The 22,112-nt window shown below is 39.1% G+C and overlaps 1 protein-coding gene across 1 annotated transcript in view; it reads right to left on the reverse strand.

Annotated features, from left to right (window-relative positions):
- Prdm5 (PR/SET domain 5) overlaps nucleotides 1-12,820 on the reverse strand; it is a 156,978-nt gene extending 144,158 nt beyond the window's left edge. The window contains exon 1 of the mRNA XM_028782470.1: nucleotides 12,595-12,820. Within this exon, the coding sequence (XP_028638303.1) occupies nucleotides 12,595-12,687 (93 nt within the window). The 5' untranslated portion in view covers nucleotides 12,688-12,820. The remainder of the gene's footprint in view (nucleotides 1-12,594) is intronic.
- Between the last annotated feature and the right edge of the window lie 9,292 nt (nucleotides 12,821-22,112).

Genomic DNA, 22,112 nt, shown 5'->3' on the forward strand with positions numbered 1-22,112 from the left:
TTAGATTGTAGAGGGGGCTGAACCCAGGCTTGTATCCATGGTATATCCCTAGTCCTGGTGCTGTTTCAAAAAGAGCCTAAGGAGACATCACTAGTGGGTCTCATTTTCCAGAAATTCTATGGATCAATACGCAGCGAGCCAACAGTCACTCATGCTATGAGATCCTTCCTTCCAAACTACCTGTAAATATTTTCCAAGAGAATTTTCCCTTTGTGTGGGAATAGAGATATGTAAAAGGATCAAAACCTAAGAGGGGATTATTGACTAACCTTGTTAATGGGAAAATAACTCTACTCAATGTCCAAAAGAAATTAGATAATTTAGGGAAACTTAATATAGCTAAAAAGAACTACAAATGATAAATTAAGCCCTTCAACTTCTACATGAAGAAGACACATCCTGCGGAGCAACAAATAGTGGCAGAGCCAAGATTGTTCTTTTACCATCTTTAAGTTTCATTCATTGATTTACTTATTTTCTTTCCACAAGCATGTGCATACCTCAAGACGAAAGTGACAGTCAAAGGATTACTTTCTTTCCACCATGTGGGTCCTGAGGATTGAACTCAGGTCATCAGATTTGGCAACTTATACACTATGCCATGTAATCAGCACAAGACTGTTTTTCTAATGTTGCTCTTAAGATAAAAATATATATGGATAGTTTTCAAATGGAGCATATTCTGAATAACCTAAACAAGACTTCAGAGACTCAGACTGCACTGTAGCCATGCAAAGGCCCTCATCTGATCCTTAGGAAACATGTTTGGAGACATGGAAGTGTGAGCACTCCTTCTGGTCCATTTCACGCTGAAATGAGGAGGCACTCCATCTCACGCACTCTTCAGACAGATGCACAGCTCCAGAGATGCACTCCCCCTCAAAAACTAACCTTTGGCCAAGAATGGTGGTCCATGTCTGTCATCTCAGCTATGGTTCACAGGAGGCAGAGCAAGGAGGAATGCCACTAATTCAAGTCCAGCCTGGAATACACAGTGAACCACAAACCAACCAGACTACCTAGTGAGATTATATCTTAAAAAGAGACAAAATCAGTATTTAATAACAGGCACACTAAAGCTACATAAGAAATGAGACCAGTGATGGGAAATTAATATCTTCAGAACCATGACAAGGACTCTTTAGAGTCCTTAGTGGAAACTCCCTTCTGAAGCAAATATGAAAACTGAGTCACAGAGTTTGAGAGAATTAATTATACTCTGTCAGCTAACAAAGACCAGAAGCATCCCTAGACAGCCCATCGCTGGCTACTTCATCACGTCTCATAAAGAACCTTGACAAACAGGAAGACCCAAGTCTAGCAGGTCTGCAAGGTCCTACTGTCCTCAAAGCAGATACTCAATACTCAGAACTGTTGAAGAAAACATGTGAAGATCAATCTGAAAACAGATGGAAAAATAAGGTACTTTTGTAACAAATTTTAGGATTTGTCATTTGTGAATATGTCCAACTTTCAGATCACTCTATCATGTCTATATTAACCTTTATCAGATTTTGCAAAAGCTATTGTGAACTCAAGTCCCCAGGAAAACAAAAGCCAAACCTTTATTAATGTCTCTACAAGGCTGAACGACTGATGAGAACTTCCTGATTGTAGAGAGCTAGAATGTTGTGGATCCAGAGCTTAAGTATCTTGCAGTGTCTTCAGCTTCCTCCAAAGGCACACCTTACTCACTCTAGTGGCTGACTTTGCATCCTCAGGACTATCAGATGAGACCTGTTGGAATGTATTAACTCTGCAGACCACATGTTCCCATTAGCCCAGAACGTAAATGTCACTAGATACCATCTGAGTCTGCAATAAAGGGTTCTCCACTTTGCTGTAACTATCCTACCCAAGGTTCCAGCAAATGAATTTGAAAGCCTTCTCGGCTTATGCCTTTATTCTGTTCTATAACCACAAACTCTTCATCAAACTCTTTCAGCAATAGAATGCTCACGCTATCTGGGACAACCTGAATCTGCTCCTGAAAGCTCTTGGCCTATTCTCAGTGTCACACATGCCAAGCACACAGTTCCTTTCTGCATACACTCAGTGGCTCAGGCCCATGCACACCAAGGAGAATATACTCTCAGTGCCACCGAAACACGTATGCCAATCTATTAATTCATCTCCAATCAGATCCTCTCAGGGCCAGAATCCACACATGCCAATCAGCATGCCAGTCTCAACAAAAACTCCCAGTGGCACAGGTCCACACAGCGATCAGAATCTCAGTGCCACGGATAAACACACACCAATCAATCAGTCTCTCTCAGCACTGTGAGACCTACACACCCATCAATCATTTCCTCTTCTTCTCCATACAGGAGAAAAGAAATTGTTAATTAAATTATAGGCAAAGGACTGAAGCTCAGATAAGAACCCAAATAAATACACTATGATGGGAGAGAAAGAGAAACTTCAGGATACAGGCTGCTGAAATTCTATTGTTTAGATTTCCAGTGGCTTCCAATTATTCTCATGACAAAGAGACTCAGTTCCCAGTATGACAGCAAAGAAAACTTTAGGAAAGATGGTACCCAGTGAAAGCTCTTTGCATAATATTGGGGTGTAACCTTGTAGATCCCCTCCCTTTAGCAACCTGCTCATGTGGCCTACAATATGTCCTGTGGTTATGGCCCCAGAAAGAAGCCACGTGACAGTGACTGGTCTCTTTAAAACTGTTCGTTCAGACAAGCCTTTTCACAAGCACACCAGTGAGCACAGCGTGATGATCAGATTAGACAAGCTAGTTGTGTTAGCTGCAAGATTATGAAATTGTAGAGCACCAACTCTGAACTGTCCACCTTATGTACAGTAGAAACACAGCAGATACTTACAACAGCCCATGTATTTGGTTTTAGCTGGAGACTCTGCACTCCCCTGTCCTGCTTTCACTGGGAACAGTCTCCTCAGGCAGGGCTCTATGGACTCCCCACTGTTTTCCAAACTTTGTTCACTGCTGTCTCCACTATACAAACAGCATTTTCTTAAAAGTGATTTTTTTTTTTTACTCACTAACAACTTTCTGTGCAACCTAACTTAAATAGAAGTCTTTACATCATTCATGGTTTTAAATCTAGTTGGAATTTTACTTAGAAAAGGAAAATTAGGGGCACAAAACCAACACTAATATAATTGTTTTACTTTTGGGTTAGATCCCATGAAATTGTCAACATTTGACAATTTTCAACCTACAAAATAATCATTTTTCACACAACTCATTACAAATGAGTTATGCAAATGTATGTTAGTATGCTAAACATCTACAGTTTGTAATTAATATGAAGGGGGTTTCTAATACTTCAAGCAACGGTCTTAAAGCCTTCAAAACTTCTCACAAACAACACTGGCTTTAGTTTTCAAAATAAGAGGCCTACAGATCTCATTTAGAGCAAAAACAGTGTTGCTCTTTCATTTTCTTCCCCTTGTTTTTCCCAGTGTTAGAGAAGTCTCCTTTAGAACATGACTGTGTCTCACTGTTAAGGTACTGTACATAAATACGCTCTTGTAATATAATTAGGTTTCCTCCAATATATTAAACGTATTTCCAAAGAGTTTAATGTGAAGCTCACCCAATCTTTTCTCCTTGCTGTGAATGTTAAGGCAGAGTCTAACTACCTGCCTACATCAATTCACCTTACTATTATAACTTTGGCCTTGTTATGAATATTAATGTAACCAGATAAAAACATGTATCTACCATAATGAGAGAACTAATGACCTGAATGAAAACATCATGTGGGACTACCTCAGAAATCCTTAAATGAGGCCAACTATGAAATATATCCAGTGAATTTGCTGACTTCTATTTCTCCCCACCTGGAAGGCATGCATGTCTCCTAACCACGGTTGCTATGGCAGTGAGAAAAAATGCAAAGGTGCCCATAACTCTTCACTCCTCGATATAAATGTATGACATAAAATACATGGAAAAGAATCAGTAGAAGTTAGGAAGAAGGGATGCTAGAAATACAGAAGGAGAGAGAGAGAGAGTTGATACAAGCATATACAAATATACAGGCAGACAGACATAGATAGACATGGGCATAAATACATAGAGAGATATATCTGAAAGCAACATATTTCCTCTCCAACCTACTTTTTAGATACCTGATTTTCTCAGCAAACAACTACTACTAGCATCTGTGAGAAATTGCATAACAGTGAGGCCTAGAGGTGGAGAAACCAGCATGAGGCTAAAGAACAGGAAGAGAGATAGTAGGAAGGTCTGAGCCAGTCACTGAAAACAAGACAGGAAAGTGCATGGAGATGAGAGAGTTGATTAATCGACTTAACAGCCTACTCTCATCTGCAGGACCGACTTAGCCACAAAAACGGCCTAAATGAACACTCCCATACCCACCAGAGAGAGTGAGATCAAAGTGAAAAATGAACCCCAACTCCGCAGGGTTAATAAAAGAAAGACACACAAACTACTGTGGCAGATGAAATTCTTGATTGTAAGAATACCAAGGGCTGGAGATACAGATAGTTTTTTTTTTTTAACTTGGTATCCCTCAGCAAACTCAGAGCTCACCAATTTGTCTAGTCTAGCGACCTGCTTGCTCTATCGATCCGCTACCCCCCCCCATCTCCTGAACTCTGGATTAGAGGTGAGTTGCAAAGCCCTCCAGCTTTTTTAGGTTGCCCCTGGAAATCTACAATCTATTTCTCTAGCATTTTATCCACTCAGCCATCTCCCCATCGCCATTAATGAAACTTTTAATAATTAAAAAAGATGACTTCACAAATGTCTATTTTTAGAAAATTTATTGAAACATAGGAAGAAACAAGAATCAAATTAAAGTCATATCTCAAAGGAAAACAAAGAGAGGCAAGAATGAGATTTATGGAGAATAGATCAAGGCCAGCTCCAACCTAGATAGTTCAGAGGATATTAAAAAGTAGGTTGAAAGACAAAAATTTGGAAGATGGTTTTCTAAAGATGAAGATAAATCTGCCTCTGTAGATCAAATGGTCTCATTCATGTCAAATAGCAGAAGGATTGAAATGCTAGGTAATCTCAGAGGCACTCTATTTGTATCAGGTGACCTTGGAGTCACTCATGCCCATGTTAAGTAACGTTAAAGTCACTCCCATGCTAGGTGACATCACAATCACTCACTATTGTGTTAGATGACTTAAGAGTAATTCAGCAAGGTAGTATTAGAGCCTAGATATACTCTAATAAACTCTCTAAGCTTTAGAGACAAACCAAGAGACTTAACAAGATTTCTAGTTAAATTAAAATGTTTTCTATAAAAAAGCATCAACCCATATAAACAATCAAAGGAGACCTTGAGAAAATATCCACTAAATAGAAAAAAACATTGAAAGTCATTTAAACCATCCAACGTAAAAGAACAGCAACTTCCATATACAGATTTAAAGAGAAAATTGCACACATGGTTTAATAAGAAAAACTATAAAAATCCATGAAGTAAACTGAACTAGGATAAAAACTCTGGAACTGAGAAATGGAATAGTAGTTGTATTCTTTATTCAGTAACAGGAGAGGACAGTAGTAAGAGAGTAACGCATACAGCAGTGGTCTGGCTCATAAAATTTCAGAATCAACTGATATTAGCAGACTGACTGAAAGACAGTCCTAATGTTTTAGTAAATAATATGACTGCCTTTTGCTCATGGCCTAAGAAGTTGCCCAAGGCTAAATTTGAAAAAATTATTTCTTTGGTGGAAGCCATTTCAAGACAGTATGACGATTAGTCTGTGTCATGGTTATTAGCAGTCACTCTGATTCACATTTACAGTGAAAATGAACAAGTGGGCAAAAGGAATATCAAATACAGTTTGAAGAGAAAAAAATTAGCACTAGGAAGATTAATGCTGTACTCTAAACATGTGCTGAAGAAGACAGTATGATTGTTAAAAGAGATTAGTACCATTAAGGAGAGGCCTGCTCTGCACTAGAATTAAAGGAAGAGGGCCCACTGGGCAAGACCCCATCCAGTTGAGTCTCTAATCTATGAAAAGAGAAAGTCTGAGAGGTTTATGTTCCCAGGAACTGCTTTAACATATAAAACCTACCGCTAATATAAAATTTAAGGGAGCCAATGTCCATCCCAAGTAGGTAACCAAGCTTGTCATCTAGGGGAAAATAGCTTATTATTTACGAAGAAATGGCTTTGTAGACATGAAAATACAAGAGTGAGGGATTGGAGATTTGACCTCTATGGTTTAAAAGAGCTTCTGAGACTAGGTGATGTAATGACAAGGCCAGAGTCCTTTCAAGAAGGCTCTCAGAACCCAGGAAGCTGTAAGATGCCACTGCATAAAGGCATGGGCCTGAGTTTCAGTGGAACCAGCCCAAGAAAAGATGGATGATGCAGGAAGCAAAGCTGGAAGGGGTAGAGCCTTTGAAACTAAAGTCTTAGACAGTGGAATTAGAGCTACAGGATTTGATATCTGCTCTCTTCAATTTTGGTCTTACTCTATTCCAGAATTTCCTCACTATACTTTCATTATTCTTTCTGTCAGTATACGTTGGAGATAAATAACTCATCTTTTTATTAACAGGAGATGCTTTGGGCTTTGAACTTGTTGAACGTGTTGAGACTATTAGAGACTATGGGAAATCAATTAAATCCATTTTGCATCACGAGATGGCCATGAACCCATGGGAGCCAAGAAGTAGAATGTGATAGTTTGAAGGAAAAATATCACCCATAGGGTCATGTATTTGAACACACGGGACCCAGCTAGAGGCACTGTTTGAGGAGGCTGTGGAACCCTCAGGAGGTATAGTCTTGCTATGAGAAATCCTTCACTGGGGGTCGGGGGGAGCTTTGAGAATATATAGTCTGCTCCACTTACAGTTTACTTTTTCTGCCTTCTGTGTGTGGCTCTGAGTGTCCCGCTCTGGCTGCCTGCCACCATTATAAACTCTATCTTTGGAACTGTAAGCCAAAATAAACTCCTTCCACAAGTCATGTCCATGCATGTTTTATCACAAAAAAAAATAACTAATACAGTAAATAACAAAGACTCTTTTTTGTTTTTTATTCTTCTAAACAGCAACTAATGATCTAAATGAAAAGTTTACACACAGAATAAAATGTATGACAATAATGAATACACCCGGGAGGTAGGGCGAGTATATTCTCATCAAGATGCCTCTGACATGTCACAGTTATCTAACAGGTATCTCAAAAAACAAGCCTGAAATGGAACTCACACTACTCTACACCATCCATCTCTTCAAACTTGTTCCTCACAAACTCCTCATCTGTTATTGACTAACAGTTCAATCCTTCCAGGATCTCAGGCTAAGCCATTGAAAACTGCCCTGATCCTTCCTGTTCTTTTTCATCCTTCCATATTCTGTCCCCACTGCCTTCAATATACACTGTAAGAGCTGTCACTCATGCTGAATCTCATTGCCCCCCATAGATTACAGCCAAGAAAATCCTAGTAAATCCCAGTAAAATTCTAGTTTAAAAAAAACTATATAATCTCTGTTTATAGTTTTTTCCATGACAGAGTATGCTCAAAGCTGCAGCCAGAGTAATTCTTGATAAACATACAGCCCTCCTCTACAGGCAGGTCTCCAATACATTCAAATTAACGCCAGTCTTCAGCTGCATGAACATGCTCTAGGAAACGTGGCTGTCCTTCAAGTACCCTCCCTTTGTTAGGTCGTACATCCTTAAAGTACTGTAGGATCTTCCCTGGTTCACTTCTGGAATGTCATACTAGTCCCCTTGGAAACCAATAGGCAAAGTAAGTTTACCTGTCTCAGAAATTCAGAGTAACTTGTTCCCTACGCAGAATGTTCTTCCCCTAGAAATGTATTTGGTTGTTTCCCTACAGTCCTTCAAACCATTGTTCAAATCTCACTTCAATGAAAATTAGCTAGGATACCTAATTTATAACATTCCTCATTTATGTCGCAGCCAAGCAGACCCAGCCCTCCTTCCACTGTTTTATCATGTTCTAGTACACAGTAAGATTTGCCTACTGGATAATGAAGCTACCCAAGAGCAAGAACATTTAGTTTCTTCACTGTTCTGGTAAAGTGTCTAGGATAGTGTATAGTGTTGAAATGACTGTGTCCAATATGACATAAACAAATATTATGGCACAACTTCACTATGGAATGTATTCAGCCATCGTAAAAGGGTTGTTCATACTAGCCAGGTTATGACATCAGCCTGGCCAATAAACAGAGACACAAATGATGAAAGTGTGACATTAATTAATTAACTAATTAGTTAGTTATACACATACACACATACAATGGAGTTTTTCATTTAGCCATGCACATTGAAATTATATAATCTGCAGGCAAATCAGTGGAATTTGGAGACCACAGTGCTACATGAAACAAGCCAAGCCCCGAAAGATTAGGATCACATGTGTTCTTTCACATGCCAAATCTATATTAAAACAATAATACTAAGACATCAAAGTAAAAGTAAGTAGGTTTATTTAGAAAAATGAAAATCAGTGGGGAAAGACAAGGAAGGTCAAGAGAAGACAAAGGAGATGAGTGTAGTCAAAGTATATGACATCCACGCATGAAAACACCACAGTAAAACCCATTATTTTATGCAGTTAACATGGCCTAGTTTAAAAAAAAACTGCTAAAATAATTATGGTAACAAGAGCCAATGAAGATACATTAGAGGAATTATTCACAGGCTACTCTGAATGAGAAATGTTTCATTTTAAAGATAAATAATAATATATTACCATATATTATGTTTATATACATTTGTATATTATATGTTTATATTTTATATATTCTCATAAATCATTTATGTTATATATTTAATTATATAAAAAATAGTAAAACAGTAAAATAATCTTTGTGTCTGAGTGCATTTATGAACTTAACATTTTTTGATTACAGAGAAAATGCCTTTTTAATAGAAAGAGTGCAAGACGATTGACTATTCCTAATCTGGTCTATGAAAACCCAAGTGTTCTGGATTACACATTCCAAGAGAGGTTATTCTATAGCTATAGATACATAGACAGATAGATATATAAATATGTGTGGATGAAAGCCATCTAAATAGAGAATTCATGTTTTATACACACTTTACACACAGTCTTAAGATGATTCCATACAATCCTAAGTATGTTCCCTTTCTGGTATCATATAGACATACAAAAAGTTTCACATTTTGGAGCACTTCAAATTGTTCATTAGGAATGCTCAACTCATCCATGGAATTGCCTGAGTTCAAATTTGATGAACCCCCTTAATGTGAATAGACCTTGGCCTCGCATCAGCTCTGTGTCACCTAGGAAGCAGGGTTTCTCTGTATGGCTTCAAAAGAACTGAGAGAAGTACCATAATTGCTATCCGTTATTCACCCTCTATCTCCTAACACAGATAGCTCCTAAAAATTGCAACAGCTTCATAAATGTTTCATTAGCCAAGCTATATTAAATTATAAACAAATTAATTATTGGTAGCAGCAATCATCACTGAAGCAAAATACAAAGTTTCCATGAAAACATCAATTTAAATGGTTCTATGATGTACCCTTAAAAGTCTGTAAGCACATCAGGAATCATCAGGCCTCATTGGGCCCCCATGGTGACACCTGACTGTATAAACAGGGAGACAGTGTCACTGCAGTGATTCTATTTCCAGATTAGTGATTTACCATCAGACACCAGAAAATGTAATAAACATCTGCTGGCAGAGTTTCAGCCCTAAGATAAAAATCCATTTAGAGGAGTCACCTTCAAAAATAATCAGCAAAACGCATTAGTACACACATTCTAGTCTTCTGGTATTAACATGGTAATCTTTCCTCTGCTTGCTTTTCTCTTTGGGGATTGTTTTGTTTGTTTGTTTGTTTGTTTGGCTGGTTGGTTTGTTTTGTCTTAGTCATATATCTTCCTCCAAACTTCACACTTTCAACTTACCCTTACATCTATATTTTACAAACTGGGTATTAAACTTATTTTTATTTCATAACAGTTTTTTATGACAAGTAAGTGTCTCCTTGGACTGAGAGACAGGGAGTTGACAGTTGGTAGTGGGGAAGCCATGAGAACCTGAGAGGCAGCTATAATCCCTGGTGCGCCCACCCACACCATGATAATGTATGAAATAGATCACCTGACATTATTTAAAATGTCATTTTTGTAACCTATTACATCCTAGTCTTTCCTACTTTTTCTCCAAAACACACTTTCTCTTCCCCTTGTTAAAGAAACACAGCTAGGCTTTAATGAATGAATGTTACCTTGTTAAACGATCAAAGGTCAGTGCTTCCTGCAAACAAAATAAAGTGTAGCCAGTACATGAGCAATGGTGCATCTTTACAGGACCAGGACATGGTGAAATGTCACTCAAATTAGTCTTTATACAATGATCCAGATTATTTAGATTCAGTTGCAGGGCTCCACTGAAGGAAATGCATCACAAAGGGGTGGGTCTAGAGAAATAAGGTATGTCTTCAAAAAGGGAACCCCAAACAACCTGTAGAAGGTACAGATATGGAGTTTCTTGGATTGCTTGGAAGAGTTCTCCAAGCCCATTCTGGATTCTAGTCTCTTGAATTTTAGATCAGCAGAGAATCTAAATCACATTGAATCTCAATCACTTTATAAAACAGAAGATTTATATTAGCACCCCTGCTATAAAAGTATGCTATAACATCTGTTGTTGGCAACACACAGTCTAAAGTGGTAAATCCCACAATCTGTTTAGAAGAACATGAGGATTTTTAATTGAGGTCCTTAACATAGCTTCAGTCACAGCTGTTATCGTCTCAGACCTCTTGAAATATATTCAGAAAAGATTTACATGGGTGACGTGAAAAATAATTAAGAAATGAGACATGGTGAAATGGGTAAGGCATATAAGAACGCTCAGCCTAATCTTACAATTCAGGTCAAATCTGCTGTGTGGCTTCAGCTTTGCTCTCGGTGTACAGGGGAGGAAAAGGCTGATGCACAGGCATCACTAAGGGGAGGAAAAAGCTGGTGCACAGGCATCACTGAGGGGAGGAAAAAGCTGGTGCACAGGCATCTCTGAGGCTCTCCATGACCTTGTGATGGAATATCTTGGAAAAATAACTTTGTCAAAAACAGTCTTGATTTTTGTAAGCCATATTCTGCTTGGACATCATGCTAGATGCTATCTGGGTGAAAATCTGTGGGTTTATTTAAGTTATATTAGCAGCAGAAGATGAATGCCTACCAATGCTGCAATAGTACGGCTCGAGATACTTCATCCGGCACCAAATAGTACTCCCAACTCAAGGACATGAAAATGTCAAAGAGAATCCACTGCCCAACTACCAAAAATGGTCTGAGTAAAGCAAAAGAAGGATTATGCAGTAATTCTTATTTTTGAACAGCTGTCTGGTGTCCAACTATTCATAAGTACAAAATGATTCTTATAGTTACACCAGAAACCTTCAAGAAAAGCCCATTTAGTAGTTTTTCATGCTATAAGACTCAAACAGAAGCATTACGTCAATGTCACGTGAGAGTCATTTGATGATGGTTGCACTTGGCTTTGCAAGACTACTGATTTTGACATTTGGTAATTTAGCAATATCTACCCAAATCATCACTAAATTGAATGAGGTATTAACTCCTGTGTTTTGTTTGTCTACATTTAACATGTGGCTTTTTTACCACTTGAGCTATGGAAACTTCTTGTAGGTCATGTTGTGAACCCAGCACTATGTTCACACGCTATCCTCTGAATGAACCTCTGCTTTTCTAAGGATCTGTTAACAAAGCAAAGCCAAACAGTGAGGAGGAGAGGCCGGGAACGTGTCAGGGGCAAGGTTTATAAAGCACGTTGTTCCATAACAGAATGTTCTAGAACGAGCATATGTTTTCCATTCAGAAACCATGGGTTTGAAGCTTAATTCATTAACTCAACAGGTTGTCTAACTGCAGAATTCCTCTGCTTACTTCTTAAATGATAACTAAAAGTTGGTTCAGAGAGTGCTGAGGGCTAAAGTCAAATGATATATATGGACAAAGTACCAAGCATGGATCCTGCTCAGTGAACCTTGGCTATGCTTACTCTGGGTGCTTCTGTTCTGCCTCCTCTAGTTTGTTTCAAGTCTGCTAACCCACAACAGCTCAAACCATCATGTTCTAAAGTTATAACTTAAGATTTGGAATGCGCTGGTATTGTCTTCTACATGTCTGCAAGGAACAGCCAACATCTGTAGTGCGTCATCACACAGACAGGGTAACCTGAGCTTAACCTGGTCGTGTGCCTGTGCAGTTTTGGAAGATAAACCAATCCCAGAATAAAATACGAAAAAATGCAAAGAAAATAGGCCGAAGATACAGATATCACTCCCGGGATGGCAATGGGGAAGGCCTCCTTTCTGAAGCTCCCGGGCCTGTATTGGGCTGCAAGCTGCCAGGGCCCATCTGCACAAGGAGTGAGGGGTATGACCAGACTGCTGACTGTCCAGAATTCAGGAGCCACCTGGCGCTGGGCTAGGGGAGACTGCAGCCCATGGGAGTCTCTCGCCACAGCCACGGAGGGCAGCCGGGACACCCGCTCCCTACAGGCCCGGGCTCCCCGCAGGCCCTGGGACGTGGCGCGGCCTGCGCGGGCCGCTCACCCACCTTGCGCACGCGGCGGGCCGTGTAAAGCCCCATCCCGTCCTGGACCCGGGACGACTTCAGGGCGAACCTGTCTGGTACGTACATGCCCAGCATCCTCCCCCGCTCGGCCGCGCTCCGCGGGCGCCGCACGTGGAAATGGGGTGCGGGCCAGGGGCGGCCGGGAGGAGGAAATGAGCTCGACTCCCAGAATCCCCACCTCCCTCCTCGGCTCCCCGCGGCCTGGCCCCTCCTCGGCCGGGGCAGGCGCGGCCGGAGCGGTGGGGCGCCCAGGCCACCAGACAGCGCTGATTGGCCCGAAGTTTCAGGCGCCGGCTGGAAACCTCAACCCCATGCCCTGGAGCCTCCAGCTCTGGGATGAGAATGAGCTTGTAGCTACATCGACCCTCCTCACCATCTCTGCTGTTGGCAGAGGTTTCTGACATCTCCTCTACAGAATGAAGTGGGCCTTGGCATCTCCAAAACAGCCATTCACTGACCACAGCTGAGACCAACTCAGAAGGTCTAGGAAACCTTTGAGTCTTAGTGGCTGTGTATTCCGAGGATTGAGCTAAAGAGAGGCCAAGGAGTATACTCTTATTTCAAGATGAGAATTGGATGTAAGTATTTAAATAATATGGTGAGGAGTCTTCTGTAAAGTGATTATTACTTTCCAAAGCTTGTGACTACCAAGCCCTGTTACTAGATTTGTTCAGATCAGACCCTGGGCCTTTGCATTCCATTCAACAGGACTGAGTCACCAATTCTTAATAGATCAGTTATGCTGGTTAGATTTTTTTTTTTGGAGGGAGGGTCTTTTGTTTTGTTTTGTTTTGTTTGTTTTTGTTGCTTTGTTAACTTGACACAAGCTGGAGTCCTCTGGGAAGCTGGATCTTAAATTAAGAAAAATGGAACCATCAGATTGCTCTGTAGGAAGTCTGTGGCACATTTTCTTGTTTAACGATTGGTGTGGGAGAGCCTAACCCACTATAGATGGTGCCATCCCTGGATCACTAGACCCTAAGTTGTATGAACAAGCAAGCTGAACAAGCCATAAGGAGCAAGCAGTGTTTTGTTCTGGTCTCTGCTTCAGTCTCTGCTTCCATTTCCTGCCCTGAGTTCTTGGCCCTGGCTTTTTTCATTGATGGACCAAGATGGGAAATATAAGCCTCGCCCCACACATACAAAAAACGGCCTTTCTTCCCCACGTTGCTTTTGTTCAGAATGTTTTATCACAGAAAATAGAAAGCAAAGTAGAGTAGCTGTTGAAAGGACAATAAAGGATTCTGTCTGATGTGACAACACTAGGAAGTGGAATAAACAGAGACAAACAATAACTCCACTAGGTCAGGCTTTAGGACCCTGCCATGAAATTTACCTTAAACAGAGGGCAAGAAATATTTGTGAAAAAGCAAAGTGTTTGTTGAATAGAATCTTCATTTTGGCTCCAGTCTCTCCTGCAAGATAGTGACAAGTTGTCAGAATTTTGTAAAATCTTTTCCTGGAAGATAAGCTCTTCCAGTGGCCCAGCCTTCTTCCAACATGAGATCCTCAGGGAAATCCCCAGGATACATTGTTTCAGTGGTCTAATAAGTGGGAGTGCCAAGGTATAGGGTCTCTAGAATATAAGTACTGTCTTAGCCTGGTTGATTTTCTGAGTTCTTAGGCATTGTTCTTCAGATACCGCTCTTCAATATTGTAATGTACTCATATGGGCCCATATATTCCAGATCTATTTTGATGCCTTTTGTTCCACATGTTGGCTTATAGGAATAAAGCAGTTACCAGTCTTGCCTCTTATTTGGTACTGGACAATTGGTGGCATCTACTTGTGCAAATGTAGAGACATTCTACCACTGCATTCACATCCAATGTGGATCCAAAGACTGCTGAATAAAATTAAGACAGCCAGGATAGGTCACAGTATGAGTACCAGAGTTTCACACTGTGGACGTTGCCTTCCAGCAGGACACAGCCAGATCTCTACACATTCACCTAGATACCATGGGCCCAAGTGAGAACTCCACAGTTTTTGAACAGCTTTTACCTTGTCTATTTCAAAAAAATTCCTAAATCATAAGTATCTATTATCAGAAATTTGGCTACAGGTTGCACACCATGTTGTATTAAGGCATTTGGTGTTCTTACCAACGGGGTGCTCTGAAGCTCTATGACAATAATTCAAAAATACTGATATGGTAGAAAGATGATAAACTGAACAAATATGGGCATCACACATGCATGCATTGAATGAGAAAAAAAGTTACAAGTGGCTGGGACCAAAATGAGTTACTCTTTAACAAGGAAAACTGAAGCACAAATCAGTACTCATCTCACTGCAGAGATAGAGCTGTTCACCGGGTGCACGCAGTATGTGCTGACAGGAAGCCAAAGGAATGTGGCAGAAATGCTAGAGTAAGTTTTCATGTCCTCAGTGCCGAGAATATGCCATCGAAGTGCAGGTTGTATGTATCCATAACCTTAAAGATCAGCATGAAGAGAGCAAGCAGAATTGGTGAAGCATATAGTCAGCTAGGCTTCAAAAGTAGTTTGGGGTTGGCCCAGACATTCCAATGAGAGGAAGAAAGTCCAATATAACAAATGCCTTCAAATATATATTTAATCGAAGCCTGAACAAATTCCTAAACAAACTTTCTAGCAGGAAAGATACCTTTTCAGAACTTATGATCAGGTTTCTGCTAGGCAAAGAACTAAATATATTGCATATTGCTTAACCTCTTTACAAACCAACATAATACAACCAGACACATCACATCTTTATGGTTGAATCAAAGATAGGGTCCTCCAAAGAGAGCTTAAAACGATAAAGCCCTCCTATGACCCAAACTCGTTCCAACAGACAGCCTAAAGAAATGGACTTAGACAACCTCCCCACCTCCAGTGATAGATTATCTACAAAAAGGCTTCAGTCTGGATTTCTCTGTAAACACTTTTTGGATACCCCAACCTGAAATTACTTATTGAAATTAATTACTACTTCCCTATGTCTGTAACTTTTATACTTCACATGAGATTAACAGTACCTCTGGGATAGACTGATCTCTCTCTCTCTCTCTCTCTCTCTCTCTCTCTCTCTCTCTCTCTCCCTCCCCCCCCCCCTCTCCCCCTCCCTCTCTCTCCATGCCTCCCTCTCTCTCTCCCTCCCTCCCTCTCTCTCTCTCTCTTTCTCCCTTCATCCCTCCCCCCTCCATCCCTCTCTCCCCCACCTCCCACTCTGTTCCTCATATCCTCCTACTCTTTCAGAAGCAGGCTGAAAATGTGATTGTCTATGCTCTTTCTTTTTGTCAACTGCTATAATTTGAATGTGTAATGTATCCCCAACAATTTGTGTGTTGAATACTTTTGGGAAGTGATTGCATAATGAAGGGTCTGGCCTAGTCAGTGGATTCATCTGTAGACATCATTATCCAGTGCTACTGTTGGAAGCTGGTAGAACCTGATAAAACAAAGTAAGTCATTAGAGCCATTCTCTTAAAAGGACATCAAGTTCCCTCTTCATCTTTCTCTGATTCCTGGGTGCCAAGGTAAGCAACTTTTCTCCACCATGTTCTTTACACCAAGATGCTTCTGTGTTGCCATGTGTCATGAAAGTGATGGAGCCAAGAAACCTCTGAGGCCATGAAACAAAATAAATCTTGCCTCTCTTAGTTGAGTGTCTCCAGTATTTTCATTCAGTTATGCAAGTAGCTAACACAACAGAATAAACACTAAGCATATTATACTGTGGTCAGTTCTTCAAGTCATTTCATTCAACTGTGTTCAACAGAAGATGAAGCATTGCTTTCTCCAGAAGAACCTATAAGGTAAAACCTTGCTTTTCAGAATTTCCCTGAACCAAGCAGATATTTGTCCTGTTTATACCTACAATCTAGTTCACTTATAAATGCAAACCCACAAAAGTGATGCTACTGGAAAGCATTTGTAATTAACTAAAAAGGCAAGGTTAATGTTCTTGTACTGTTTCCCCTTATCCATTATAAAACAAAAGAGTGACCTGAGCTCTGAGTTAAAAGGGTGCTACCTTACCCAACTGTATTAACTCATACACGACTAATACAACGTTCAGATCTGTATTGGCTCACAGTTTTAGTCAGTTTGGTGAGTTATAGAGAGAAGGCACCGTAGACCCATCCAGTTCACATAATGGTAGTTTTGTAAACAACAAGACAATAGGCAACCTGGAATAATACAGCCAACAAGAGACATACTATCCCCAGCATGAGTCTCCTGAATTTACAGAACTTCCCAAAATAGCAACCATTTTCAGACAAAGCATGCCAATTATGAAATGATGGAGTTTATCATATATTCAAACCATAAAACAGATAATTCTGAAGAAGTAAGAAGTTTTCCACAACCATCTGAAGCCATGTAGATATGATATAGTACTATCTTACTGGTTACTTGACACAAAGGCAAGCCCAACTTGCCAACAGAGAAAAAGTTTCAATGTTCCTACTGACTGAAAGCTTATGGGCTGAAGCAATGATGCTACTAGCAAGATATTATCAATGATGCAATAGTGGCACTTGTATCATAGGGGCAACCATCAGCTGTCTCATTGAACCTAAAGCCCACTGAATTGGAGGGAATTTGTGTCTGAGATATCAAGTCCTAGGGAAGAGCCTACTACTACCATATTTCTGAAGTAAGATAGTTTCCAACTGCTGTCTGCAAAATACTCAACCTTATACCCATGGGTAAGTTCAGCTCCCACATCTTATCAAAGAATCTTCTTTTTGCAGCAGACAGAAACTATTAGAGAGATCCACAGCCTTTTGTAATGCAGAGAATAAATGACCATGTGATGTGAGACATTTATAACTCCTATGCCTAAGGCTCAAGAACACAGCAGAAGAGTGAGTAAATAGACTGAAGAATTCTAAGGAACAGAACAACTACTTCGTGATAGTTTCTTCTGGACAAGACAAGAATTTTGCTCCCATGAGTGCTTAAAAATATAGATGCCTGCACAAGACATACAAAGAACCACACCAGGCAACTTACCACAAGGTCCCACTCTAAATAAAGAACTATAGGTAATCAATGTTGCTATGAGAAGTAGAACCGCCTTTAGGTTTCCTTTTATTCCTTTTGTTGTTATTGTTTTTCAGTGACAAGACTGAAACTATAAACACACACAAATGGGTCAACACTTATTATATAAATGTATATCTGTAGAAGAAGAGACCATTGATTAGATAGGAGATAGTAAAAAGACACTGGAGGAAACAGTTGGAGGGAGTGAGCAATGGAAATGGTGCAAATACAGAGTAGGCCTACATAAAAGAATCAAAGTATCTATTTATTTTATGATGTTTTAAATTATTCTTTTTATTCTTTGGTAAGGTCATAGATGTATGTGATGTATTTTGATTATGTATACATAATACTCAATCTACATTCATGAGCATCCACACCTATATCAGAAGCTAATCAAATGGCAGCCTTACTCCAGAAAAATTGTACCAAAAAACTTTAGTAACAAACACCTACAGCTTAGACCACTGATGCAAATAGACATCACTAATGAGAAGTATAGTAAAGAAACAAAAACCAATAGAAGAGAAAAAAAGGAAGGAAGAAAAAAGAGGAAGAAAGAAGGAAAGAGAGAAAGGAAGAAAAGAAAGAAACATCACCATAACACCCATTAAAAATCAACAGATACTTCTACAGCAACAGAAATAAGGAAACCCACATACTCATGGAAACTGAGCAATGCTCTACTCAATGATCATTTGGTCAGGGAAGAAATAATGAAAGAAATTAAAGACTTTCTAAAATTCAATGAAAATAAAAAGTACAACATTCCCAAACTTATAGGATAAACAAAAGCAGTACAAGGAGAAAAATCATAGCATTAATTGCCTTCATAAGGAAATTGGAGAGATATCATACTAGAAACTTAATAGCATGCCTGAAAGCTCTAGAACATGAAGAAGCAAACAGATCCAAGAGAAATAGATCACAGGAAATGGTCAAACTCAGAGCTTAAATCAATCAATTAGAAACAAAGAGAATATTACAATCAACAAAACCAAAAGCTGGGTCTTTGAAAAAAAATTACCAGGATAGTGAAATCTTTAGCCAAACTAACTAAAAGGCACAGACACAGTATCCAAATTAACAAAACCAGAAATGAAAAGAGAAGCATAATAAAAGAAACTGAAGAAAATTTTTAAAAATCATTAAGTCTTACTTGGAAAGCCTGTACTCCACAAAACCAGAAAAATGTAAAAAAATGGATGATTTTCTCCACATATACCACTTGCCAAAGTTAAATTAAGACCAGGTAAAGTATCTAAACAGTCTGATAACCCCTAAGAAAATAGAAACAGTCATTGAAGGTCTTCCAAAGGAAAAAAAAAGCCCAGGACCAGATTGTTTTCCTGCAGAATTCTACCAGACTTTCAAAGATGAGCTAATAATTTCTGCACACTTCATCTATGCTTAGAATAAATGCTTTTTCTCTTAAGGTGCTCTCGTCAGGTTATTTTATTACAGCAACTGAAAAAGCAAATCAGACGCCAGGGAATCAACTGTGGACTCCAGGAGATTCCCTAGAAGAGACTTTATCCTCCAAAAGATTATGAAATAATATATCCAGAACGTTGAAAGAAAAGAAAGCAGACCATTAAAATCCATGGACTCATCACAGGTGCTCTGCAGACATGAAGGAGAAATAATATTTTTTTTTTCTCAGTCAAGGAAATCTCAGAAAACTCACTGCCACTAGGCCAATATTAAGGGGATATCTAACTGAATTCTAAATCTAGACATGAAAAGATGGTAGTTGTCATTGTGAAAATGTGGAATGCACTGGAAAAGCAGAAACACAAATGGAAAAGAATTTAAATAGAATCATTACATAAAGCGCCAAGCAACAGAACAAAGGTTATTTGGCAACTGTTAACACAATGGCAAAGCTAGGCCACTATGTGTCAATATGGTCTCAAAAACAAGTAAATTAAGTTCCCAAGAAAAATATGTATGCTGGCCAGTAAATGTGGTGGTTATGTCTATAATCTCAGCTCAGGAAGCAGATACAGAAAGTCTGAAACCTGAGGACTATATTGGCATCATTAGGATAGATCAGGCTGGGATAAGTAGCAACACCTTATCTCTAAAATGCAAATGATCAAATAAATAAATAAGAAAAAAATAGAGAGAGAGAAACACATATTCTAGTCAAAGGGGTAAAACTAAGAACACAAGAGTAAACATAGTCCGATTGTATGGTATATACATGAAATTCAATTCAATACTGAAGATATGCTAACTAAAACTGTAGGATAGAAAACAAACTCCACACTAACTGAAACCCAGAGGGGCAGGGAGAGCTTGTATCCAGGATGACATACCTCAAAGAAATAATCTGAAAGTTAAAAACTATAATACAGAGAAGGTTATTATTAACATTTAATGTTAAAAAATAATGAGTTCAACAAGAGGACAGAACAAATGTACACACACATATACCCAATAAGGACACAGTTAAACTAAAAGGAGAAGAGGGTTCCCTAAGACCATACTTATCTCTCCTAGAAGACATTTTGAGGAGAAATGACAGGGAGGCATGTGCACAATTATGTCAACAATACCAACAGAGGACTGGGAAAGACTCAGGGGCCCTCTAAAGAATGTAATCCAGAGTTGACTTATTAGACTATCAGCCTTGAAGGTCTCCCCTTGTAAAGGAATAAAGCTGTTCTTTTCAGTTTCTTGGGCTCTGACTTTTGTCTCCTGGACATTCATTTCTGTTTGTCCCAGAGGAAAAGCTATGGAATCCCCTAGATACACATAAGCGCACAAGCAAAAACAGATTCTGAGGAAGAAACACTCTGATAAAGTGGTAGCCAAGACCTGCACTCACACACATACACACACGCACACGCACACACACACACATATACACACTCTGTACACAGCAGACATACAGAACACTGTCCAATACTGAATCACACAATCACAGACATCTTTCTCATTAACTCAACTGAAATGTTCTTCAGGATGGATTACACCTTCACTCATAAAATAAGTCCTGAACACTGTTTTTAAAACAAAATCTATCATGGAATAAAATTACAAATCAAGGTAAAAAGGAATTATGGAAAATTTATAGTTACTTGGAACTATACTTGAAAACAAAGTTTGAGAGGTTACCTCACTCCAGTAAGAATAGTAATTAGCAGAAAGACTGAAGATAGCCAGGTACATGCCTTTAATCAGAGAATTTGAGAGAAGGGGTGAAGTTTTACAGGAGGTCAAGGCCAGCCTGGGCTACATACTGGCTACACAGTCTAAAAGCAAAACCTGACTGACCATAATAAGTGGTATGGTGGTGATAGCTCATAGAGTAAAAGCACAAACCTGATGACCTGGGTTTGATCTCCAGATACAGTAAAGTGAAGTGAGACAGAAACTCCACATAGTTTACTCTGACTCCCACACGTTCACAGTAGAATATGTAGTTATAATAATATAATTAATAATAATAATAGCTTCTAAATTAATAGTGCTGGCAAAGACTTGAAGAAAGGAACCTGTACACACTATTGGGTAGGATGCAGATTAGAATAACAGTATAGGAAATATGTTGTTGTTTTCATTATAGTAAACTGATAGTTATTTCCTTCAAGTACAAGAAATAGAATTACCACATGATTTAGCAGTTCTAACATGAGTATGCAAAGATACTGAACTCCGTATGTAAAATGGAAACAAAACAAAATAAAGCCCCTCCCAGATGGTAGGCAACATATGAAATTAATCTAGCTGCCCATTGATGGATGAATAAAAGAGATATGAAAGACTAAACAATGGAATGCTATTTACACATGAAAAGCACGAACTCTCATCATTTGCAGCATGGGTTAGCTTAAGAGGATATTACATTAAGTGGAACAACATAGGCATAAGGGACAAACACTATATTCTCTTATATGTGTCAGTGCCATTGAAGAAGAGTGACAATTACAAAGGAAGATGGAAGCAGTTACAAAAGAAGGGTAGGCCACAAGAGTAGTGGTGCCATAGACAAGACAAATGATATGTGCAGTATGGAAGAGTAAAGGACAGTGGTTACAGTAATAAAGAACTGTGGCTGACAATGATAAATTGTATATCTCAAAAATAATAGGATTTGAATTATTTCCTCCCCAAATGACAAATTTTTGTGGTAGATATGCCAGCTTCTGTGATCATCTGTATGAATCATATCTATCCACTAACATTTTTAAATTAAGAGAAAAATACTATATGGCAAAATGGCAAAACATCATTCAAGAAAGCTTTTGCATCCTACATGCCTCCAAAAGCCTTAAACAACATGTTTTAGTTAGGGTTTTATGCTTTGAAGATACACCATGATCATAGCAACTCTTAAACATTTTTTATTGGATATTTTATTTATTTATAATACAGATGTCATCCCCTTTCCACATTTCCCCTCCCTAGAATCCCATCCCATTCCCCCTCCTTCTTTATGCTTTTATACAATTTTGATTACATGCATGTATTAA

This window comes from Grammomys surdaster, unplaced genomic scaffold (genome assembly GCF_004785775.1).
Source record: "Grammomys surdaster isolate TR1022 unplaced genomic scaffold, NIH_TR_1.0 752, whole genome shotgun sequence".
NCBI classification, from domain to species: domain Eukaryota; kingdom Metazoa; phylum Chordata; class Mammalia; order Rodentia; family Muridae; genus Grammomys; species Grammomys surdaster.